At 49.0% G+C, this 20,353-nt stretch overlaps 1 protein-coding gene across 1 annotated transcript in view; it reads left to right on the forward strand.

The window, feature by feature from the left end:
• The first annotated feature begins 2,318 nt into the window (after positions 1-2,318).
• Positions 2,319-20,353, forward strand: part of LOC146010037 (uncharacterized) — a 34,273-nt gene continuing 16,238 nt past the window's right edge. Inside the window, exons 1-4 of the mRNA XM_083150866.1 lie at positions 2,319-2,408; positions 5,376-5,457; positions 12,330-12,427; positions 12,569-12,944. Of these exons, the coding sequence (XP_083006992.1) occupies positions 5,424-5,457; positions 12,330-12,427; positions 12,569-12,944 (508 nt within the window). The 5' untranslated portion in view covers positions 2,319-2,408; positions 5,376-5,423. The remainder of the gene's footprint in view (positions 2,409-5,375; positions 5,458-12,329; positions 12,428-12,568; positions 12,945-20,353) is intronic.

The following is a 20,353-nucleotide window of genomic DNA, read 5'->3' on the forward strand; positions in this document are numbered from 1 at the left end:
CTTCATTTGATTGACTGCTGACCAATACCAAAGTAGGAAGTCAGAATACCTGCCACATCGAGTTTTATAGACAGCGCCAGTGTTTCCCCAATGTTTTGTATTTTCTTGTGTCATATTGTTTAAGGAGATTGATGGTCTCCTGGGGACTTACAGGCTGCATGTTCTTTTTTTGCGCCAGTTCATAATACTTTGTTTTTTATGACTACAAATCACTTCAACAGAAACTCAAGACACTCACAATAAATATTTATTTGTGAAACAACATATAAACATGGTAAACTTTTGACATTTATTGCTTTGAAAACCGCTGCTTGCATGATATTCTATTATAAGAGCGATTGTCACAATCACGTATAACACCCCAAAAATAGTCAGCCATCATATAAAGAAAAAAAAAGACAGGAAGAGATATAACTGTGCTAAAACATAAAGTGACTCCTTGCTGTGAAATCCTTAAAGGGGCAGAGGGTGGACAATCTGAACTAGAGCTTTCTGGTATAGCTGTAACACCATATGCGTTTCGCTGCTATCTGCAGCTTTTTCACTTTTAAAAAAAAAGCAGATAGCAGCGAAACGCGTAAGTTGTTACAGCTGTACCAGAAAGCTCTAGTTCAGATTGTCCACCCTCTGCCCATTTGAGGATTTTATTACAAGGAGTCACTTTATCACACTTTGAGAACTATTGTGACCATCCTCTTCAGCCAGGAGTTTCTACAACCACCACCTCCTCTGGGAAACTCCTCTCCTACCAACATCTGCCCCCCCCCCCCCCTCTCGTAAAAGAATCTCGGTTGCCCCCACGTCTCAATAGCGGTATGTGACTAATAGGCATCCACAAACAGTCCCGCATTGAGTGCTTCAATGTAGCGAAATGTTCAGCATCTGGTGGTGTGCTGCTATCTATACTAGAATAAGCCTTCTTGATTGACCATCAATGGGTGGCAATACGTTCTTTCGATAAGTGAATCGTCTTCCCCGCATAAATTAATTAATTCATTCATTTGTAGGGACAGACAATTACATAAATAATGAAGCTGCTGTCACAGGTGAGATGACGGCGTATTTAATATAATTTCCCACTGTTTGGATCAGTGAATACTTCGCCAGTCTGCAAGAACTGACAGGTCACACAGCCATGGCATTTGAAGGCCCCAGGCCTTGGTTGTAACCAGGTTTTTATTCCTGATAGGCCCAATGACAGATTTTGCCAAAACATCCTTGAGATTTGTACTCCTTTTGTAACAGAATAACGGTATAGACTGACAAAATTGGCCAATGTTAGCCTCTGACTGCACTATGGGGGTTATTCTGGTTCACTCCTTCTGGCAAATTCCTTCTTCGATGGTCAAAACCATGTGCACTGCAGGTGGGGCAGATGTAACTTGTGCAGAGAGAGTTAGATTTGGGTGGGGTTTTACTTCAAAGTGAGATCTATATTGCAGTGTAAAAATAAAGCAGCCAGTATTTTCCCTGCACAGAAACAAAGTAACTCACCTAAATCTCTCTGCACATGTTACATCTGCCCCCCTGCAGTGCACATGGTTTTGTCCATCTGAGAAGGAATTTGCCAGAAGGAGTGAACCAGAATAACCCCCTAAATGCCAATGCTTAAGAATCATCAATAAGTGGAGGGGAAAAAAATCAATGGTAGGACACCACAGGCTGCTCCCCCTGTATAGTAGGATGCCACAGGCCCCTCCTCCTGTATACTAGGATGCCAAAGGCCCCTCCCCCTGTGTAGGAAACTACATACTGCTCCCCCTGTACAGTAGGATACTACATGCTGATCTCCTGTATGTAGGACACACCACAGGCTGTAGTGTCCTATGTAGGACACACCACAGGCTGTAGTGTCCTATACAGGACACTACTTGCTGCTACCCCTGTATTGTAGATTCCACCACAGGCTGCTCCCCCTATATAGTTGGACACTACATGCTTCTCTCCATGTATAGTAGACACTACAGGCTGCTCCCACTGCATATAAGGACACTACATGCTGCACCCCTGCATGGTAGGACACCACAAGCCGCTTTCCCAGGAAAAGTAGGACACCACAAGCGGCTCCCCCTTTATAGTAGGACACACCACATGCCGCTCCACCGGTATAGTAGGACGTCACAGGCAGTAACCCCTCTGTAATAGGACAGTAGTAGTCGCCATGACTACCGGCTGCTGATGCCGGACGGAGACTGGAAATTGCAGCTATTGAACAAACTTTTCCTGAGCGTAGAACGCATAACCGGAAGTTGATTGGAACGCACAGCCAGAAAGGCTGGTGGAACGCATAGCCCGGAAATCGTGTTGAATGCCCGGAAGTTGGTTTGATTGGCTCGTGCTCGGAAGCTGAATCCTCCTCCTACCCGGTACAGTACAATGCCAAGTATCCGACCGTCCGGCAACAGCAGGTAATAGCGCCTATTATACATGGAGAGCGGCATGTGGTGTCCTACTGTACAGGAGGAGTAGCCTGCGGTGCCCTACTGTACAGTGGGAGCGGCATATACTGTGCAGGGGGAGTGGACTTTGGTGTCCTGCTATACAGGGGGATGGCCTGTGTTGTGTTCTACTATACAGGGGGAGAGGCATATACAGCTCTTTTATACAGGGGAGTGGCATGTAGTGTCCTACTATAAAGGGGGAGCAGCATATAATGCCCTTTGATACGGGGGGGGGGCGTGTACTGTCTTACTACACAGGGAGAGTGTCATGTAGTGTCCCACTATACATGGGGAGCAGCCTATGGTGTTCCAACTATGCAGAGGGAGTGGTCTTTGGTGTCCTGCTATACAGGGGTATGGCCTGTGCTGTGACATATACTGCCTGGCCTGTGTTGTGTTCTAATATACAGGGGGAGAAGCATATACCGCTCTTTTATACAGGCGGAGTGGCATGTAGTGTCCTACTATATAGGGGGAGCGGCATATACTGTCCTAATATACACAAGAGCGGCCTGTGGTGTCCCAACTATGCAGAGGGAGTGGTCTTAGGTGTCCTGCTATACAGGGGGATGGCTTGTGTGGTGGTCTACAGCATGTAGTGTCCCACTATACACAGGGAGCGGCCTGTGGTGTTCCAACTATGCAGGGGGAGTGGTCTTTGGTGTCCTGCTATACAGGGGTATGGCCTGTGCTGTGACATATACTGCCCTTTTATACAGGGGGAGCAACATGTAGTGTCTTACTATAAAGAGGGAGCAGCATATAATGCCCTTTGATACAGGGGGGTGGCGTGTACTGTCTTTCTACACAGGAAGAGTGTCATGTAGTGTCCCACTATACTGTGCTGAAACTGAAATTAAATTGCAGTGTAAAAATAGTGAAGCCATTATTTACCCTGCACAGAAACAAAATAACTCGCACAAATCTAACTCTAGAGAGTAATAAGGCCCATGGTGACATCATATAGTGCTGTACTATTTTTTTCTTTAGGTTTTAGAACTAATATTTTGCCATTTTATGGGTTGTTTGTGGGGATTTCTATAATAGTTGTTAATCAAAGTTTCTGTTTTATATTTTAAACTTGGTCAGTGCCCCGTATACCTCCAGCGTTCTGTCCTTTGGGCTGTATACACCGTGTATTCACATTGATAAAATGGAAGTATATATAATTACTGTATAACCCTTAAATATACCGGCAAACGCTGAAATAATTGCACGCCAACACCAAAATTTATGGTTACCTCCAGGCCCCGTGCTTGCCTGCTCTTCCTCAACTGCCCCCTTCCTCCTCCTCTACCTCTGATATTTATACTTTACTCACATAAATTAATCATAAGCATTGAGTCTTATTGGCCAGCTTTGCTTTCAATCATAATGCTATCATTAATTCACCCATCACCCACCACCCACCTAGTTGTTACAAGGGAACGATTCCGTGGCCTTGGGGTCTACGCATGAGGGGCCTTCTTATCAGGTGGTTTCATTTTGTAGAGACTAGCTGGCTGTCCTTGCTCCACTATACTGTCAACATTGCATTCTGGAACTTATAAAATCAAAACAATTCTTTATGAGAAATCACTTTGCCAGCGGGAAACGGTCATCTGTCAGACCAGACTTAGGTCGACAGTCATTAGGTCGACTGTCCCCAAGGTCGACATGGCTCAAGGTCGACATGGGCCAATGTCGACATGGTTTTAGGTCGACATGAGATTTTCACTGTTTTTTTAGCCATGTGCCGACAGGCGGTATTTCAGGCCCTACCATCCACTAGGGCGTGGTGGGAGAATAAAATAGTGTGCCGAGCGAAGCAAGCGGCTGCGGTTCGACTCCAACTGTGTCCATGTCGACTGTGTCGACATTCGGGTAAAAAAACAGTGGAAAAACTCATGTCGACCTAAAACGATGTTGACCTTGGCCCATGTCGACCTTAAGTCATGTCGTCCTTGAGCCATGTCGACCTTTAACCCTGTCGACCTTGGGGACAGTCGACTTTCCGGGGTCGACCTAATGACTGTAGACCTAAGTCTGTTTTGACAGATGTACCGCTTCCGTTTTCTTAAATACTGCAGATGGCGTTAGCTTGTTGCACAAGGTACTAGCCACGGCGTATGAGGCCTACCCTTTGCGCGAAGCAGCAGGTGTTTGTTAGAAGCAGCAACCATTTTGTCAACTATGACTTGCATAAAAACACTACAAAATGGCTGAAGATTCAGAACAGTGGGCCTCATACGCCGTGGCTAGTACCTTGTGCAACAAGATAACGCCATCTGCAGTATTTAAGAAAACAAAGTACAATAAAATCATAGGAATATTGATGCGTTCATTTCTGTTTTAGCAACATTGGGTACTTGTGTAATAACCGGGCACCCGTTATGTATTCCGTGTCCCCTCGCGGGGCTCGCCATGCTTTGGACTCGGTGGCTCGCTGCGCTCGCCACGCTTTATAATTATATGCCCACTTGGATAGTGGGGAAATGAACAGGACCCTTTTAACATTGATTCCTATGGAAAATTGCGTCTATCGCATGCAATTCGATGCGATTTTGCCGAAAATCGCATCTGATTGTATGCCTTAAGTTAAGGCATACAATCACAAATTCCGGCGCCCAGATATTACACAAGTACCCATCATTGTATACTATAACACTATGGACCAGATATATCAAGCTTCACAAAGTGATAAAATGGAGAGTGATAAACAGCCAGCCATTCAGCTCCTACATGTCATGTTACAGGTTGAGTTTGAAAAATGACAGGTAGCAGCTGATTGGCTGGCGGTTTATCACTCTGCATTTTATCACTTTTTGAAGCTTGATACATCTGGCCATAAGAGAGGGTCCGGGTAACCTGTGAGGTTCTTCTATAGTACGTATCACTGTGTGTGTCAGGTGCCTGTAAGGTGTCCGGGTGTCACTGTCTTATCTCTCCATACAGGAGGGGGAGTATATAGAGGAGGAACACGGGGGTCTGTACAAGGACGTGATGATGGAGAATCACCGGCCCCTCACATCCCTGGGTAAGAGGAGACATTTATTATATAGGGGAAAGCAGGTATGTGGGCCCCCTATATAATCACATATATACAATGTCCTCAGTCACTATGTTTCTCCTACATATGGGCCAGTAACAGAGATACCCCAGAGAGATGTCCCCGTCCTCTGTATTCCCAGGATAATCACATATATACCATGTCCTCAGTCACTGTGTGTCTCCTACAGATGGGCCCAGTAACAGAGGTACCCCAGAGAGATGTCCCCGTCCTCTCTATTCCCAGGATAATCATATATATACCATGTCCTCAGTCACTGTGTGTCTCCTACAGATGGGCCCAGTAACAGAGATACCCCAGAGAGATGTCCCCGTCCTCTGTATTCCTAGGATAATCACATATATACCATGTCCTCAGTCACTGTGTGTCTCCTACAGATGGAGCCAGTAACAGATACCCCAGAGAGATGTCCCCCGTCCTCTGTATTCCCAGGATAATCACATATATACCATGTCCTCAGTCACTGTGTGTCTCCTACAGATGGGCCCAGTAACAGAGATACCCCAGAGAGATGTCCCCGTCCTCTGTATTCCCAGGATAATCACATATATACCATGTCCTCAGTCACTGCGTGTCTCCTACAGATGGGCCCAGTAACAGAGATACCCCAGAGAGATGTCCCCGTCCTCTGTATTCCCAGGATAATCACATATATACAATGTCCTCAGTCACTGTGTGTCTCCTACAGATGGGCCCAGTAACAGATACCCCAGAGAGATGTCCCCCGTCCTCTGTATTCCCAGGATAATCACATATATACCATGTCCTCAGTCACTGCGTGTCTCCTACAGATGGGCCAGTAACAGGAATACCCCAGAGAGATATCCCCGTCCTCTGTATTCCCAGGATAATCGGTACTTATGTAGTATCTGGGCTGCCGATTTTGGGATTGTATGCCTTACCTTAAGGCATACAATCAGATGCGATGCGATTCAATGCGATTTTGCATAGGATTCAATGTTAAGAAGGTCCTGTTCATTTCCCCACTATCCAAGTGGGCATAGAGTTGATTTTATATAGTGTGGCGAGCGCAGCGAGCCACCGAGCCCGAAGCGTGGCGAGCGAACGCATATTTCTTAAAAAGTATTCTGTGTCCCCTCGCGGGGCTCGCTACGCTCGCCACGCTTCGGGCTCGCTACGCTCGCCACAGGTTTATATCCAACTCCATGCCCACTTGGATAGTGGGGAAAGGAAAAGGACCCCTTTTTCCCATTGAATTCTATGTTAAAATGGACTCAGACCATTTTAACATTGAATCCTATGGAAAAATCTTGACCATCGCATCGCATACGATTTGGTCGCATGCGATGCGATCCGATCTGATTTCTAAATCGGACGCCCAGATACTACATAAGTACCGGATAATCACATATATACCATGTCCTCAGTCACTGTGTGTCTCCTACAGATGGGCCCGGTAACAGAGATACCCCAGAGAGATGTCCCCGTCCTCTGTATTCCCAGGATAATCACATATATACAATGTCCTCAGTCACTGCGTGTCTCCTACAGATGGGCCCAGTAACATAGATACCCCAGAGAGATGTCCCCATCCTCTGTATTCCCAGGATAATCACATATATACAATGTTCTCAGTCACTGCGTGTCTCCTACAGATGGCCCCAGTAACAGAGATACTCCAGAGAGATGTCCCCGTCCTCTGTATTCCCAGGATAATCGGTACTTATGTAGTATCTGGGCTGCCGATTTTGGGATTGTATGCCTTACCTTAAGGCATACAATCAGATGCGATGCGATTCAATGCGATTTTGCATAGGATTCAATGTTAAGAAGGTCCTGTTCATTTCCCCACTATCCAAGTGGGCATAGAGTTGATTTTATATAGTGTGGCGAGCGCAGCGAGCCACCGAGCCCGAAGCGTGGCGAGCGAACGCATATTTCTTAAAAAGTATTCTGTGTCCCCTCGCGGGGCTCGCTACGCTCGCCACGCTTCGGGCTCGCTACGCTCGCCACAGGTTTATATCCAACTCCATGCCCACTTGGATAGTGGGGAAAGGAAAAGGACCCCTTTTTCCCATTGAATTCTATGTTAAAATGGACTCAGACCATTTTAACATTGAATCCTATGGAAAAATCTTGACCATCGCATCGCATACGATTTGGTCGCATGCGATGCGATGCGATCCGATCTGATTTCTAAATCGGACGCCCAGATACTACATAAGTACCGGATAATCACATATATACCATGTCCTCAGTCACTGTGTGTCTCCTACAGATGGGCCCGGTAACAGAGATACCACAGAGAGATGTCCCCGTCCTCTGTATTCCCAGGATAATCACATATATACAATGTCCTCAGTCACTGCGTGTCTCCTACAGATGGGCCCAGTAACATAGATACCCCAGAGAGATGTCCCCATCCTCTGTATTCCCAGGATAATCACATATATACAATGTTCTCAGTCACTGCGTGTCTCCTACAGATGGCCCCAGTAACAGAGATACTCCAGAGAGATGTCCCCGTCCTCTGCATTCCCAGGATAATCACATATATACAATGTCCTCAGTCACTGTGTGTCTCCTACAGATGGGCCCAGTAACAGATACCCCAGAGAGATGTCCCCCGTTCTCTGTATTCCCAGGATAATCACATATATACAATGTCCTCAGTCACTGTGTGTCTCCTACAGATGGGCCCAGTAACAGAGATACCCCAGAGAGATGTCCCCGTCCTCTGTATTCCCAGGATAATCACATATATACAATGTCCTCAGTCACTGCGTGTCTCCTACAGATGGGGCCAGTAACAGAGATACCCCAGAGAGATATCCCCGTCCTCTGTATTCCCAGGATAATCACATATATACCATGTCCTCAGTCACTGCGTGTCTCCTACAGATGGGCCCAGTAACAGAGATACCCCAGAGAGATGTCCCCGTCCTCTATATTCCCAGGATAATCACATATATACCATGTCCTCAGTCACTGTGTGTCTCCTACAGATGGGCCCAGTAACCGAGATACCCCAGAGAGATGTCCCGTCCTCTGTATTCCCAGGATAATCACATATATACCATGTCCTCAGTCACTGTGTGTCTCCTACAGATGGGTCCGGTAACAGAGATACCCCAGAGAGATGTCCCCGTCCTCTGTATTCCCAGGATAATCACATATATACCAGTGGCGTAACTAGAAATTTTGCTCCCCCCAGCCAAAAAAAATTATGGCGCCCCCCCCCCCCCTTCCATTTTTAGTAAAAAAAAAACAAAAAAAGCATCAGTGTTGGTGGGGAGTTTGTTAGTGTGTAGGGGGCTTAATAGTCACAGTCAGTGCATGTAGACGGTGTAACAACAAATTGTGTGCATTTTGTCAAAATTACTGGTGATAAAGGCATATCTCGTTAGGTGAAATATAACTAATTTTTAGATGTTTGCTTATCTCCATTATAGGATTTCTAGGCATTCAAACAAACATAAGCTGAGTTTAGATATTTCTGGCAAACACAACACTGAACATAACAGTGCTTGGAACATTTGCAAAACCTGGTGATTTACTTATACTCCGTCTCCCCCACTTGCAGGGATAGTGACAGCAATGCACAGATCTGAGGAAGTAATCACTGGCTTGACCTATGGCTGTTTGTTATGTGTTTAGCGAGGCAGTGTACGTTTTGGAGATAGGGTGGGAGAACGATAATTCGTTCTGCTGCCTTGTGTCAGTACCTGCCAGCAAGAGAAAAATAAGGCTAGGGAGCTACTGCTGATGTGAAGGGTTGTAGTCTGCAGCACACATACCTTCGTTTTAGATGAGACGAAGGCAATACAGCAGCAGCAGCTACACAGAGAGCACTTCCCTGATGCTAACAGAGCCGCCCACCTGATCCGGCGCAGCAAATCACAGACAAGCTAGCTCTGAAAAACTTATGCTGCTGCTGCCGGAAAATCAGGGCAAAGGATTAAGGCGGGTCACTGAGCGTCCCCAGACAGAGAAGTGTATGTATCCTATTTCTTATTGGCTGCTGCAGCAGCTCACTCGCACACTCAGTACTCAAAAGTTTTTTCAGCTGTGACCCTGCGCCCCAATGGTGCCGGCTCCCCCCCGCGACCGCTTGGGCTGCCTAGCGTTAGTTACGCCAGTGATATATACAATGTTCTCAGTCACTGCGTGTCTCCTACAGATGGGGCCAGTAACAGAGATACCCCAGAGAGATGTCCCCGTCCTCTGTATTACCAGGATAATCACATATATACCATGTCCTCAGTCACTGTGTGTCTCCTACAGATGGGCCCAGTAACAGAGATACCCCAGAGAGATGTCCCTGTCCTCTGTATTCCCAGGATAATCACATATATACAATGTACTCAGTCACTGCGTGTCTCCTACAGATGGGCCCAGTAACAGAGATACCCCAGAGAGATGTCCCCGTCCTCTGTATTCCCAGGATAATCACATATATACCATGTCCTCAGTCACTGTGTGTCTCCTACAGATGGGCCCAGTAACAGAGATACCCCAGAGAGATGTCCCCGTCCTCTGTATTCCCAGGATAATCACATATATACAATGTACTCAGTCACTGTGTGTCTCCTACAGATGGGCCCAGTAACAGAGATACCCCAGAGAGATGTCCCCGTCCTCTGTATTCCCAGGATAATCACATATATACAATGTTCTCAGTCACTGCGTGTCTCCTACAGATGGGCCCAGTAACAGAGATACTCCAGAGAGATGTCCCCGTCCTCTGTATTCCCAGGATAATCACATATATACAATGTCCTCAGTCACTGCGTGTCTCCTACAGATGGGCCCAGTAACAGAGATACCCCAGAGAGATGGCCCCGTCCTCTGTATTCCCAGGATAATCACATATATACCATGTCCTCAGTCACTGTGTGTCTCCTACAGATGGGCCATTAACAGAGATACCCCAGAGAGATGTCCCCGTCCTCTGTATTCCCAGGATAATCACATATACAATGTCCTCAGTCACTGAGTGTCTCCTACAGATGGGCCCAGTAACAGAGATACCCCAGAGAGATGTCCCCGTCCTCTGTATTCCCAGGATAATCACATATATAATATGTCCTCAGTCACTGCGTGTCTCCTACAGATGGGCCCAGTAACACAGATACCCCAGAGAGATGTCCCCGTCCTTTGTATTCCCAGGATAATCACATATATACCATGTCCTCAGTCACTGCGTGTCTCCTACAGATGGGCCCAGTAACAGAGATACCCCAGAGAGATGTCCCCGTCCTCTGTATTCCCAGGATAATCACATATATACAATGTCCTCAGTCACTGCGTGTCTCCTACAGATGGGCCCAGTAACAGAGATACCGCAGAGAGATGTCACCGTCCTCTGTATTCCCAGGATAATCACATATATACCATGTCCTCAGTCACTTTGTGTCTCCTACAGATGGGGCCAGTAACAGGAATACCCCAGAGAGATGTCCCCTTCCTCTGTATTCCCAGGATAATCACATATATACAATGTCCTCAGTCACTGCGTGTCTCCTACAGATGGGCCCAGTAACAGAGATACCGCAGAGAGATGTCACCGTCCTCTGTATTCCCAGGATAATCACATATATACCATGTCCTCAGTCACTGTGTGTCTCCTACAGATGGGGCCAGTAACAGGAATACCCCAGAGAGATGTCCCCGTCCTCTGTATTCCCAGGATAATCACATATATGCCATGTCCTCAGTCACTGCGTGTCTCCTACAGATGGGCCCAGTATCAGAGATACCCCAGAGAGATGTCCCCATCCTCTGTATTCCCAGGATAATCACATATATACCATATCCTCAGTCACTGTGTGTCTCCTACAGATGGGGCCAGTAACAGAGATACCCCAGAGAGATGTCCACATCCTCTGTATTCCCAGGATAATCACATATATACCATATCCTCAGTCACTGTGTGTCTCCTACAGATGGGGCCAGTAACAGAGATACCCCAGAGAGATGTCCACATCCTCTGTATTCCCAGGATAATCACATATATACCATGTCCTCAGTCACTGCGTGTCTCCTACAGATGGGCCCAGTAACAGAGATACCCCAGAGAGATGTCCCCGTCCTCTGTATTCCCAGGATAATCACATATATACCATGTCCTCAGTCACTGCGTGTCTCCTACAGATGGGCCCAGTAACAGAGATACCCCAGAGAGATGTCCCCGTCCTCTGTATTCCCAGGATAATCACATATATACCATGTCCTCAGTCACTGCGTGTCTCCTACAGATGGGCCCAGTAACAGAGATACCCCAGAGAGATGTCCCCGTCCTCTGTATTCCCAGGATAATCACATATATACAATGTCCTCAGTCACTGCGTGTCTCCTACAGATGGGCCCAGTAACAGAGATACCCCAGAGAGATGTCCCCTTCCTCTGTATTCCAAAGATAATCACATATATACAATGTCCTCAGTCACTGCGTGTCTCCTACAGATGGGCCAGTAACAGGAATACCCCAGAGAGATGTCCCCGTCCTCTCTATTCCCAGGATAATCACATATATGCAATGTCCTCAGTCACTGTGTGTCTCCTACAGATGGGCCCAGTAACAGAGATACCCCAGAGAGATGTCCCGTCCTCTGTATTCCCAGGATAATCACATATATACCATGTCCTCAGTCACTGCGTGTCTCCTACAGATGGGCCCAGTAACAGAGATACCCCAGAGAGATGTCCCGTCCTCTGTATTCCCAGGATAATCACATATATACCATGTCCTCAGTCACTGTGTGTCTCCTACAGATGGGCCCAGTAACAGAGATACCCCAGAGAGATGTCCCCGTCCTCTGTATTCCCAGGATAATCACATATATACAATGTCCTCAGTCACTGTGTGTCTCCTACAGATGGGCCCAGTAACAGAGATACCCCAGAGAGATGTCCCCGTACTCTGTATTCCCAGCACTGTACAGAGGAGAATCGCAGGACCCCACAGGAGGATCAGGTAGGTGGGATTTAGGGTCTTCTCTATATACCAAAGTGACTTTCACTATATGATCTGTAGAGAAGCAGATTACATCCAAATATTTGTATTATATAGTATGTTACTGAATTCCGAAATGTATTTTATTGCTGCTTTATATAGGATGAAAACCACATGATTAACATTAGAGCAGAAGATACAGAGGGAGGAGAGACAGATGTGACTGATATTAAGGCAGAAGATACAGATGGAGAAGAAGAGACGGATGTGACTGATATTAAGGCAGAAGATACAGATGGAGAAGAAGAGACGGATGTGAATGATATTAATGCAGAAGATACAGAGGGAGAAGAAGAGACGGATGTGTCTGATAGTAAGGGAGAAGAGACAGATGTGACTGATATTAAGGCAGAAGATACAGAGGGAGAAGAAGAGACGGGTGTGACTGATATTAAGGCAGAAGATACAGAGGGAGAAGAGATGGATGTGAGGGCTTATCAGTGTAAGGAAGAGGAAGTCCCTACATATATTAGCACAGGTGAGTAATAAACACTCCCAATTTCCGCAGTCAATAAACCAATCAATAATCCTACACCCACCGCTGTCAGCACAGACTAATATTGGGACTGTCTGCCCGATGGGGGAGCCAGGAGCTATCAGTCCCTATTTTTTCTGCTCTCCCCCTCACATCAAGTCACTGTGTGTTACCAGCCCAGAGATCTGACCAGTCTCCTCCCCACACTCTCTGGTGTATCTCATACATCAGGAGCCATCAGCCCCTATCATACCCCTGCTCTCCCCTCACATCATGTCACTGTGTGTTACCAGCCCAGAGATCTGACCAGTCTCCTCCCCACACTCTCTGGTGTATCTCATACATCAGGAGCCATCAGCCCCTATTATACTCCTGCTCTCCCCTCCCATCATGTCACTGTGTGTTACCAGCCCAGAGATCTGACCAGTCTCCTCCCCGCACTTTCTGGTGTATCTCATACATCAGGAGCCATCAGCACCTATTATACTCCTGCTCTCCCCTCACATCATGTCACTGTGTGTTACCAGCCCAGAGATCTGACCAGTCTCCTACCCGCACTCTCTGGTGTATCTCATACATCAGGAGACATCAGCCGCCATTATACTCCTGCTCTCTCCCTCACATCATGTCACTGTGTGTTACCAGCCCAGAGATCTGACCAGTCTCCTCCCCACACTCTCTGGTGTATCTCATACATCAGCCCCTATTATACTTCTGCTCTCCCCTCACATCATGTCACTGTGTGTTACCAGCCCAGAGATCTGACCAGTCTCCTCCCCACACTCTCTGGTGTATTTCATACATCAGGTGCCATCAGCCCCTATTATACTCCTGCTCTCCCCTCACATCATGTCACTGTGTTACCAGCCCAGAGATCTGACCAGTCTCCTCCCCGCACTCTCTGGTGTATCTCATACATCAGCCCCTATTATACTTCTGCTCTCCCCTCACATCATGTCACTGTGTGTTACCAGCCCAGAGATCTGACCAGTCTCCTCCCCGCACTCTCTGGTGTATCTCATACATCAGCCCCTATTATACTTCTGCTCTCCCCTCACATCATGTCAATGTGTGTTACCAGCCCAGAGATCTGACCAGTCTCCTCCCCACACTCTCTGATGTATATCATACATCAGGAGCCATCAGCCCCTATCATACCCCTGCTCTCCCCTCACATCATGTCACTGTGTGTTACCAGCCCAGATATCTGACCAGTCTCCTCCCCACACTCTCTGGTGTATCTCATACATCAGGAGCCATCAGCCCCTATTATACTCCAGCTGTCCCCTCACATTATGTCAATGTGTGTTACCAGCCCAGAGATCTGACCAGTCTCCTCCCCGCACTCTCTGGTGTATGTCATACATCAGGAGCCATCAGCCCCTATTATACTCCTGCTCTCCCCCTCACATCATGTCACTGTGTGTTACCAGCCCAGAGATCTGACCAGTCTCCTCCTCACACTCTCTGGTGTATCTCATACATCAGGATCCATCAGCCCCTATTATACTCCTGCTCTCCCCGTCACATCATGTCACTGTGTGTTACCAGCCCAGAGATCTGACCAGTCTCCTCCCCGCACTCTCTGGTGTATCTCATACATCAGGAGCCTTCAGCCCCTATTATACTCCTGCTCTCCCCCCACATTATTTTTTTCTTTGCTTTTCTTGAAGTTTGGGATTAGGTATGTCACAGTTGGGGATAGACATGCAGGGAGGGTGGGGTGGTTTGGGATTAGGTATGTCACAGTTGGGGATAGACATGCAGGATGGGGGTGGGTTGTGTGGTTTGGTATTAGGTTTGTTACAGTTGGGGATAGACATGCAGGGTGGTGAGGATGAGGTGTTTTTGGATTAGGTATGTCACAGTTGGGGGTAGACATGCAGGGTTGGGTGGTTTGGGATTAGGTAAATCACAGTTGGGGATAGACATGCAGGGTGGGGGAGGGTGGTGTGGTTTGGGATTAGGTGTGTCACAGTTGGGGATAGACATGCAGGGTGGGGGAGGGTGGGGTGGTTTGGGATTAGATGTGTCACAGTTGGGGATAGACATGCAGGGTGGGGTTGGGTGCTTTGGGATTAGATATGTCACAGTTGGGGATAGATATGCAGGGTGGGGGAGGGTCGGCTGGTTTGGGATTTTGGTATGTCACAGTTGGGGATAAACATGTAGGGTGGGGGAGGGTTGGGTGGTTTGGGATTGGGTTTTTCACAGTTGGGGATAGACATGCAGGGTGGGGGAGGGTTGGGTGGTTTGGGATTAGGTATGTCACAGTTGGGGATAGACATGCAGGGTTGGGTGATTTGGGATTAGGTATGTCACAGTTGGGGATAGACATGCAGGGTGGGGGAGGGTTGTGTGGTTTGGGATTAGGTATGTCACAGTTGGGGATAGACATGCAGGGTGGGGGAGGGTTGGGAGGTTTGGGATTAGATATGTCACAGTTGGGGATAGACATGCAGGGTGGGGGAGGGTCGGCTGGTTTGGGATTTTGGTATGTCACAGTTGGGGATAAACATGCAGGGTGGGGGAGGGTTGGGTGGTTTGGGATTAGGTATGTCACAGTTGGGGGTAGACATGCAGGGTTGGGTGGTTTGGGATTAGGAGTGTCACAGTTGGGGATAGACATGCAGGGTGGGGGAGGGTTGGGTGGTTTGGGATTGGGTTTGTCACAGTTGGGGATAGACATGCAGGGTGGGGGAGGGTTGGGTGGTTTCGATTAGGTATGTCACAGTTGGGGATAGACATGCAGGGTGGGGGAGGTTTGGGATTAGGTATGTCACAGTTGGGGATAGACATGCAGGATGGGGAAGGTTGGGTGGTTTGGGATTAGGTATGTCACAGTTGGGGATAGACATGCAGGGTGCGGGAGGGTCTGGTGGTTTGGGATTAGGTATATCACAGTTGGGGATAGACATGCAGGGCGGGGGAGGGTTGGGTGGTTTGGGATAAGGTATGTCACAGTTGGGATAGACATGCAGGGTGGGGGAGGGTTGGGTGGTTTGGGATTAGGTATATCACAGTTGGGGATAGACATGCAGGGTGGGGGAGGGTTGGGTGGTTTGGGATTAGGTATGTCACAGTTGGGGATAGACATGCAGGGTGGGGGAGGGTTTGGTGGTTTGGGATAAGGTATGTCACAGTTGGGGATAGACATGCAGGGTGCGGGAGGGTCTGGTGGTTTGGGATTAGGTATGTCACAGTTGGGGATAGACATGCAGGGCGGGGGAGGGTTGGGTGGTTTGGGATAAGGTATGTCACAGTTGGGATAGACATGCAGGGTGGGGGAGGGTTGGGTGGTTTGGGATTAGGTATGTCACAGTTGGGGATAGACATGCAGGCTGGGGAGGGTTGGGTGGTTTGAGATTAGGTATGTCACAGTTGGGGATAGACATGCAGGGTGGGGGAGGGTTTGGTGGTTTGGGATTAGGTATGTCACAGTTGGGGATAGACATGCAGGGTGGGGGAGGGCTGGGTGGTTTGGGATTAGGTAGGTCACAGTTGGGGATAGACATGCAGGCTGGGGAGGGTTGGGTGGTTTGGGATTAGGTATGCCACAGTTGGGGATAGACATGCAGGGTGGGGGGAGGGTTGGGTGGTTTGGGATTAGGTATGTCACAGTGGGGGATAGACATGCAGGGTGGGGGAGTGTTGGGTGGTTTGGGATTAGGTATGTCACAGTTGGGGATAGACATGCAGGGTGGGGGAGGGTTGGGTGGTTTGGGATTAGGTATGTCACAGTGGGGGATAGACATGCAGGGTGGGGAAGTGTTGGGTGGTTTGGGATTAGGTATGTCACAGTTGGGGATAGACATGCAGGGTGGGGGAGGGTTGGGTGGTTTGGGATTAGGTATGTCACAGTTGGGGATAGACATGCAGGGTGGGGGAGGGTTGGGCGGTTTGGGATTAGGTATGTCACAGTTGGGGATAGACATGCAGGGTGGGGAAGGGTTGGGTGGTTTGGGATTAGGTATGTCACTGTTGGGGATAGACATGCAGGGTGGGGTGGTTTGGGATTAGGTATGTCACAGTTGGGGATAGACATGCAGGGTGGGGGAGGGTGGGGTGGTTTGGGATTAGGTATGTCACAGTTGTGGTAAACATGCAGGATGGGGGAGTGTTGGGTGGTTTGGGATTAGGTATGTCACAGTTGGGGATAGACACGCAGGGTGGGGGAGGGTTGGGTGGTTTGGGATTAGGTATGTCACAGTTGGAGATAGACATGCAGGGTGAGGGAGGGTTGGGTGGTTTGGGATTAGGTATGTCACAGTTGGGGGTAGCCATGGAGGGTTGGGTGGTTGGGGATTAGGTATGGCACAGTTGGGGATAGACATGCAGGGTAGGGGTCGGTTGGGTGTTTTGGGATTCTGTATGTCACAGTTGGGGGTAGACATGCAGGGTGGGGGAGGGTTGGGTGGTTTGGGATTAGGTATGTCACAGTTGTGGTAAACATGCAGGATGGGGGAGTGTTGGGTGGTTTGGGATTAGGTATGTCACAGTGGGGGATAGACATGCAGGGTGGGGGAGGGTTGGGTGGTTTGGGATTAGGTATGTCACAGTTGTGGGGGATGGTTGGGTGATTTGGGATTAGGTATGTCACAGTTGGGGATAGACATGCAGGGTGGGGGAGGGTTGGGTGGTTTGGGATTAGATTTGTCACAGTTGGTGATAGACATGCAGGGTGGGGGAGGGTTGAGTGGTTTGGGATTAGGTATGTCACAGTTAGGGATAGACGTGCAGGGTGGGGGAGGTTTGGGATTAGGTATGTCACAGTTGGGGATAGACATGCAGGGCGGGGGAGGGTTGGGTGGTTTGGGATAAGGTATGTCACAGTTGTGGTAGACATGCAGGGTGGGGGAGGGTTGGGTGGTTTGGGATTAGGTATATCACAGTTGGGGATAGACATGCAGGGTGGGGGAGGGTTGGGTGGTTTGGGATTAGGTATGTCACAGTTGGGGATAGACATGCAGGCTGGGGAGGGTTGGGTGGTTTGAGATTAGGTATGTCACAGTTGGGGATAGACATGCAGGGTGGGGGAGGGTTGGGTGGTTTGGGATTAGGTATGTCACAGTTGGGGATAGACATGCAGGGTGGGGGAGGGTTGGGTGGTTTGGGATTAGGTATGTCACAGTGGGGGATAGACATGCAGGGTGGGGGAGTGTTGGGTGGTTTGGGATTAGGTATGTCACAGTTGGGGATAGACATGCAGGGTGGGGGAGGGTTGGGTGGTTTGGGATTAGGTATGTCACAGTGGGGGATAGACATGCAGGGTGGGGAAGTGTTGGGTGGTTTGGGATTAGGTATGTCACAGTTGGGGATAGACATGCAGGGTGGGGGAGGGTTGGGTGGTTTGGGATTAGGTATGTCACAGTTGGGGGTAGCCATGGAGGGTTGGGTGGTTTGGGATTAGGTATGGCACAGTTGGGGATAGACATGCAGGGTGGGGGTCGGTTGGGTTTTTTGGGATTCGGTATGTCACAGTTGGGGGTAGACATGCAGGGTGGGGGAGGGTTGGGTGGTTTGGGATTAGGTATGTCACAGTTGTGGTAAACATGCAGGATGGGGGAGTGTTGGGTGGTTTGGGATTAGGTATGTCACAGTGGGGGATAGACATGCAGGGTGGGGGAGGGTTGGGTGGTTTGGGATTAGGTATGTCACAGTTGTGGGGGATGGTTGGGTGATTTGGGATTAGGTATGTCACAGTTGGGGATAGACATGCAGGGTGGGGGAGGGTTGGGTGGTTTGGGATTAGGTATGTCACAGTTGGGGATAGACATGCAGGGTGGGGAAGGTTGGGTGATTTGGGATTAGGTATGTCACAGTTGGGGATAGACATGCAGGGTGGGGGAGGGTTGGGTGGTTTGGGATTAGGTTTGTCACAGTTGGGGATAGACATGCAGGGTGGGGGAGGGTTGAGTGGTTTGGGATTAGGTATGTCACAGTTAGGGATAGACGTGCAGGGTGGGGGAGGTTTGGGATTAGGTATGTCACAGTTGGGGATAGACATGCAGGGCGGGGGAGGGTTGGGTGGTTTGGGATAAGGTATGTCACAGTTGTGGTAGACATGCAGGGTGGGGGAGGGTTGGGTGGTTTGGGATTAGGTATATCACAGTTGGGGATAGACATGCAGGGTGGGGGAGGGTTGGGTGGTTTGGGATTAGGTATGTCACAGTTGGGGATAGACATGCAGGCTGGGGAGGGTTGGGTGGTTTGAGATTAGGTATGTCACAGTTGGGGATAGACATGCAGGGTGGGGGAGGGTTGGGTGGTTTGGGATTAGGTATGTCACAGTTGGGGATAGACATGCAGGGTGGGGGGAGGGTTGGGTGGTTTGGGATTAGGTATGTCACAGTGGGGGATAGACATGCAGGGTGGGGGAGTGTTGGGTGGTTTGGGATTAGGTATGTCACAGTGGGGGATAGACATGCAGGGTGGGGGAGGGTTGGGTGGTTTGGGATTAGGTATGTCACAGTTGTGGGGGATGGTTGGGTGATTTGGGATTAGGTATGTCACAGTTGGGGATAGACATGCAGGGTGGGGGAGGGTTGGGTGGTTTGGGATTAGGTATGTCACAGTTGGGGATAGACATGCAGGGTGGGGAAGGTTGGGTGATTTGGGATTAGGTATGTCACAGTTGGGGATAGACATGCAGGGTGGGGGAGGGTTGGGTGGTTTGGGATTAGGTTTGTCACAGTTGGGGATAGACATGCAGGGTGGGGGAGGGTTGAGTGGTTTGGGATTAGGTATGTCACAGTTAGGGATAGACGTGCAGGGTGGGGGAGGTTTGGGATTAGGTATGTCACAGTTGGGGATAGACATGCAGGGCGGGGGAGGGTTGGGTGGTTTGGGATAAGGTATGTCACAGTTGTGGTAGACATGCAGGGTGGGGGAGGGTTGGGTGGTTTGGGATTAGGTATATCACAGTTGGGGATAGACATGCAGGGTGGGGGAGGGTTGGGTGGTTTGGGATTAGGTATGTCACAGTTGGGGATAGACATGCAGGCTGGGGAGGGTTGGGTGGTTTGAAATTAGGTATGTCACAGTTGGGGATAGACATGCAGGGTGGGGGAGGGTTGGGTGGTTTGGGATTAGGTATGTCACAGTTGGGGATAGACATGCAGGGTGGGGGAGGGTTGGGTGGTTTGGGATTAGGTATGTCACAGTGGGGGATAGACATGCAGGGTGGGGGAGTGTTGGGTGGTTTGGAATTAGGTATGTCACAGTTGGGGATAGACATGCAGGGTGGGGGAGGGTTGGGTGGTTTAGGATTAGGTATGTCACAGTGGGGGATAGACATGCAGGGTGGGGAAGTGTTGGGTGGTTTGGGATTAGGTATGTCACAGTTGGGGATAGACATGCAGGGTGGGGGAGGGTTGGGTGGTTTGGGATTAGGTATGTCACAGTTGGGGATA

This window comes from Crinia signifera, chromosome 6 (genome assembly GCF_055691185.1).
Source record: "Crinia signifera chromosome 6, ASM5569118v1, whole genome shotgun sequence".
NCBI lineage: Eukaryota > Metazoa > Chordata > Amphibia > Anura > Myobatrachidae > Crinia > Crinia signifera.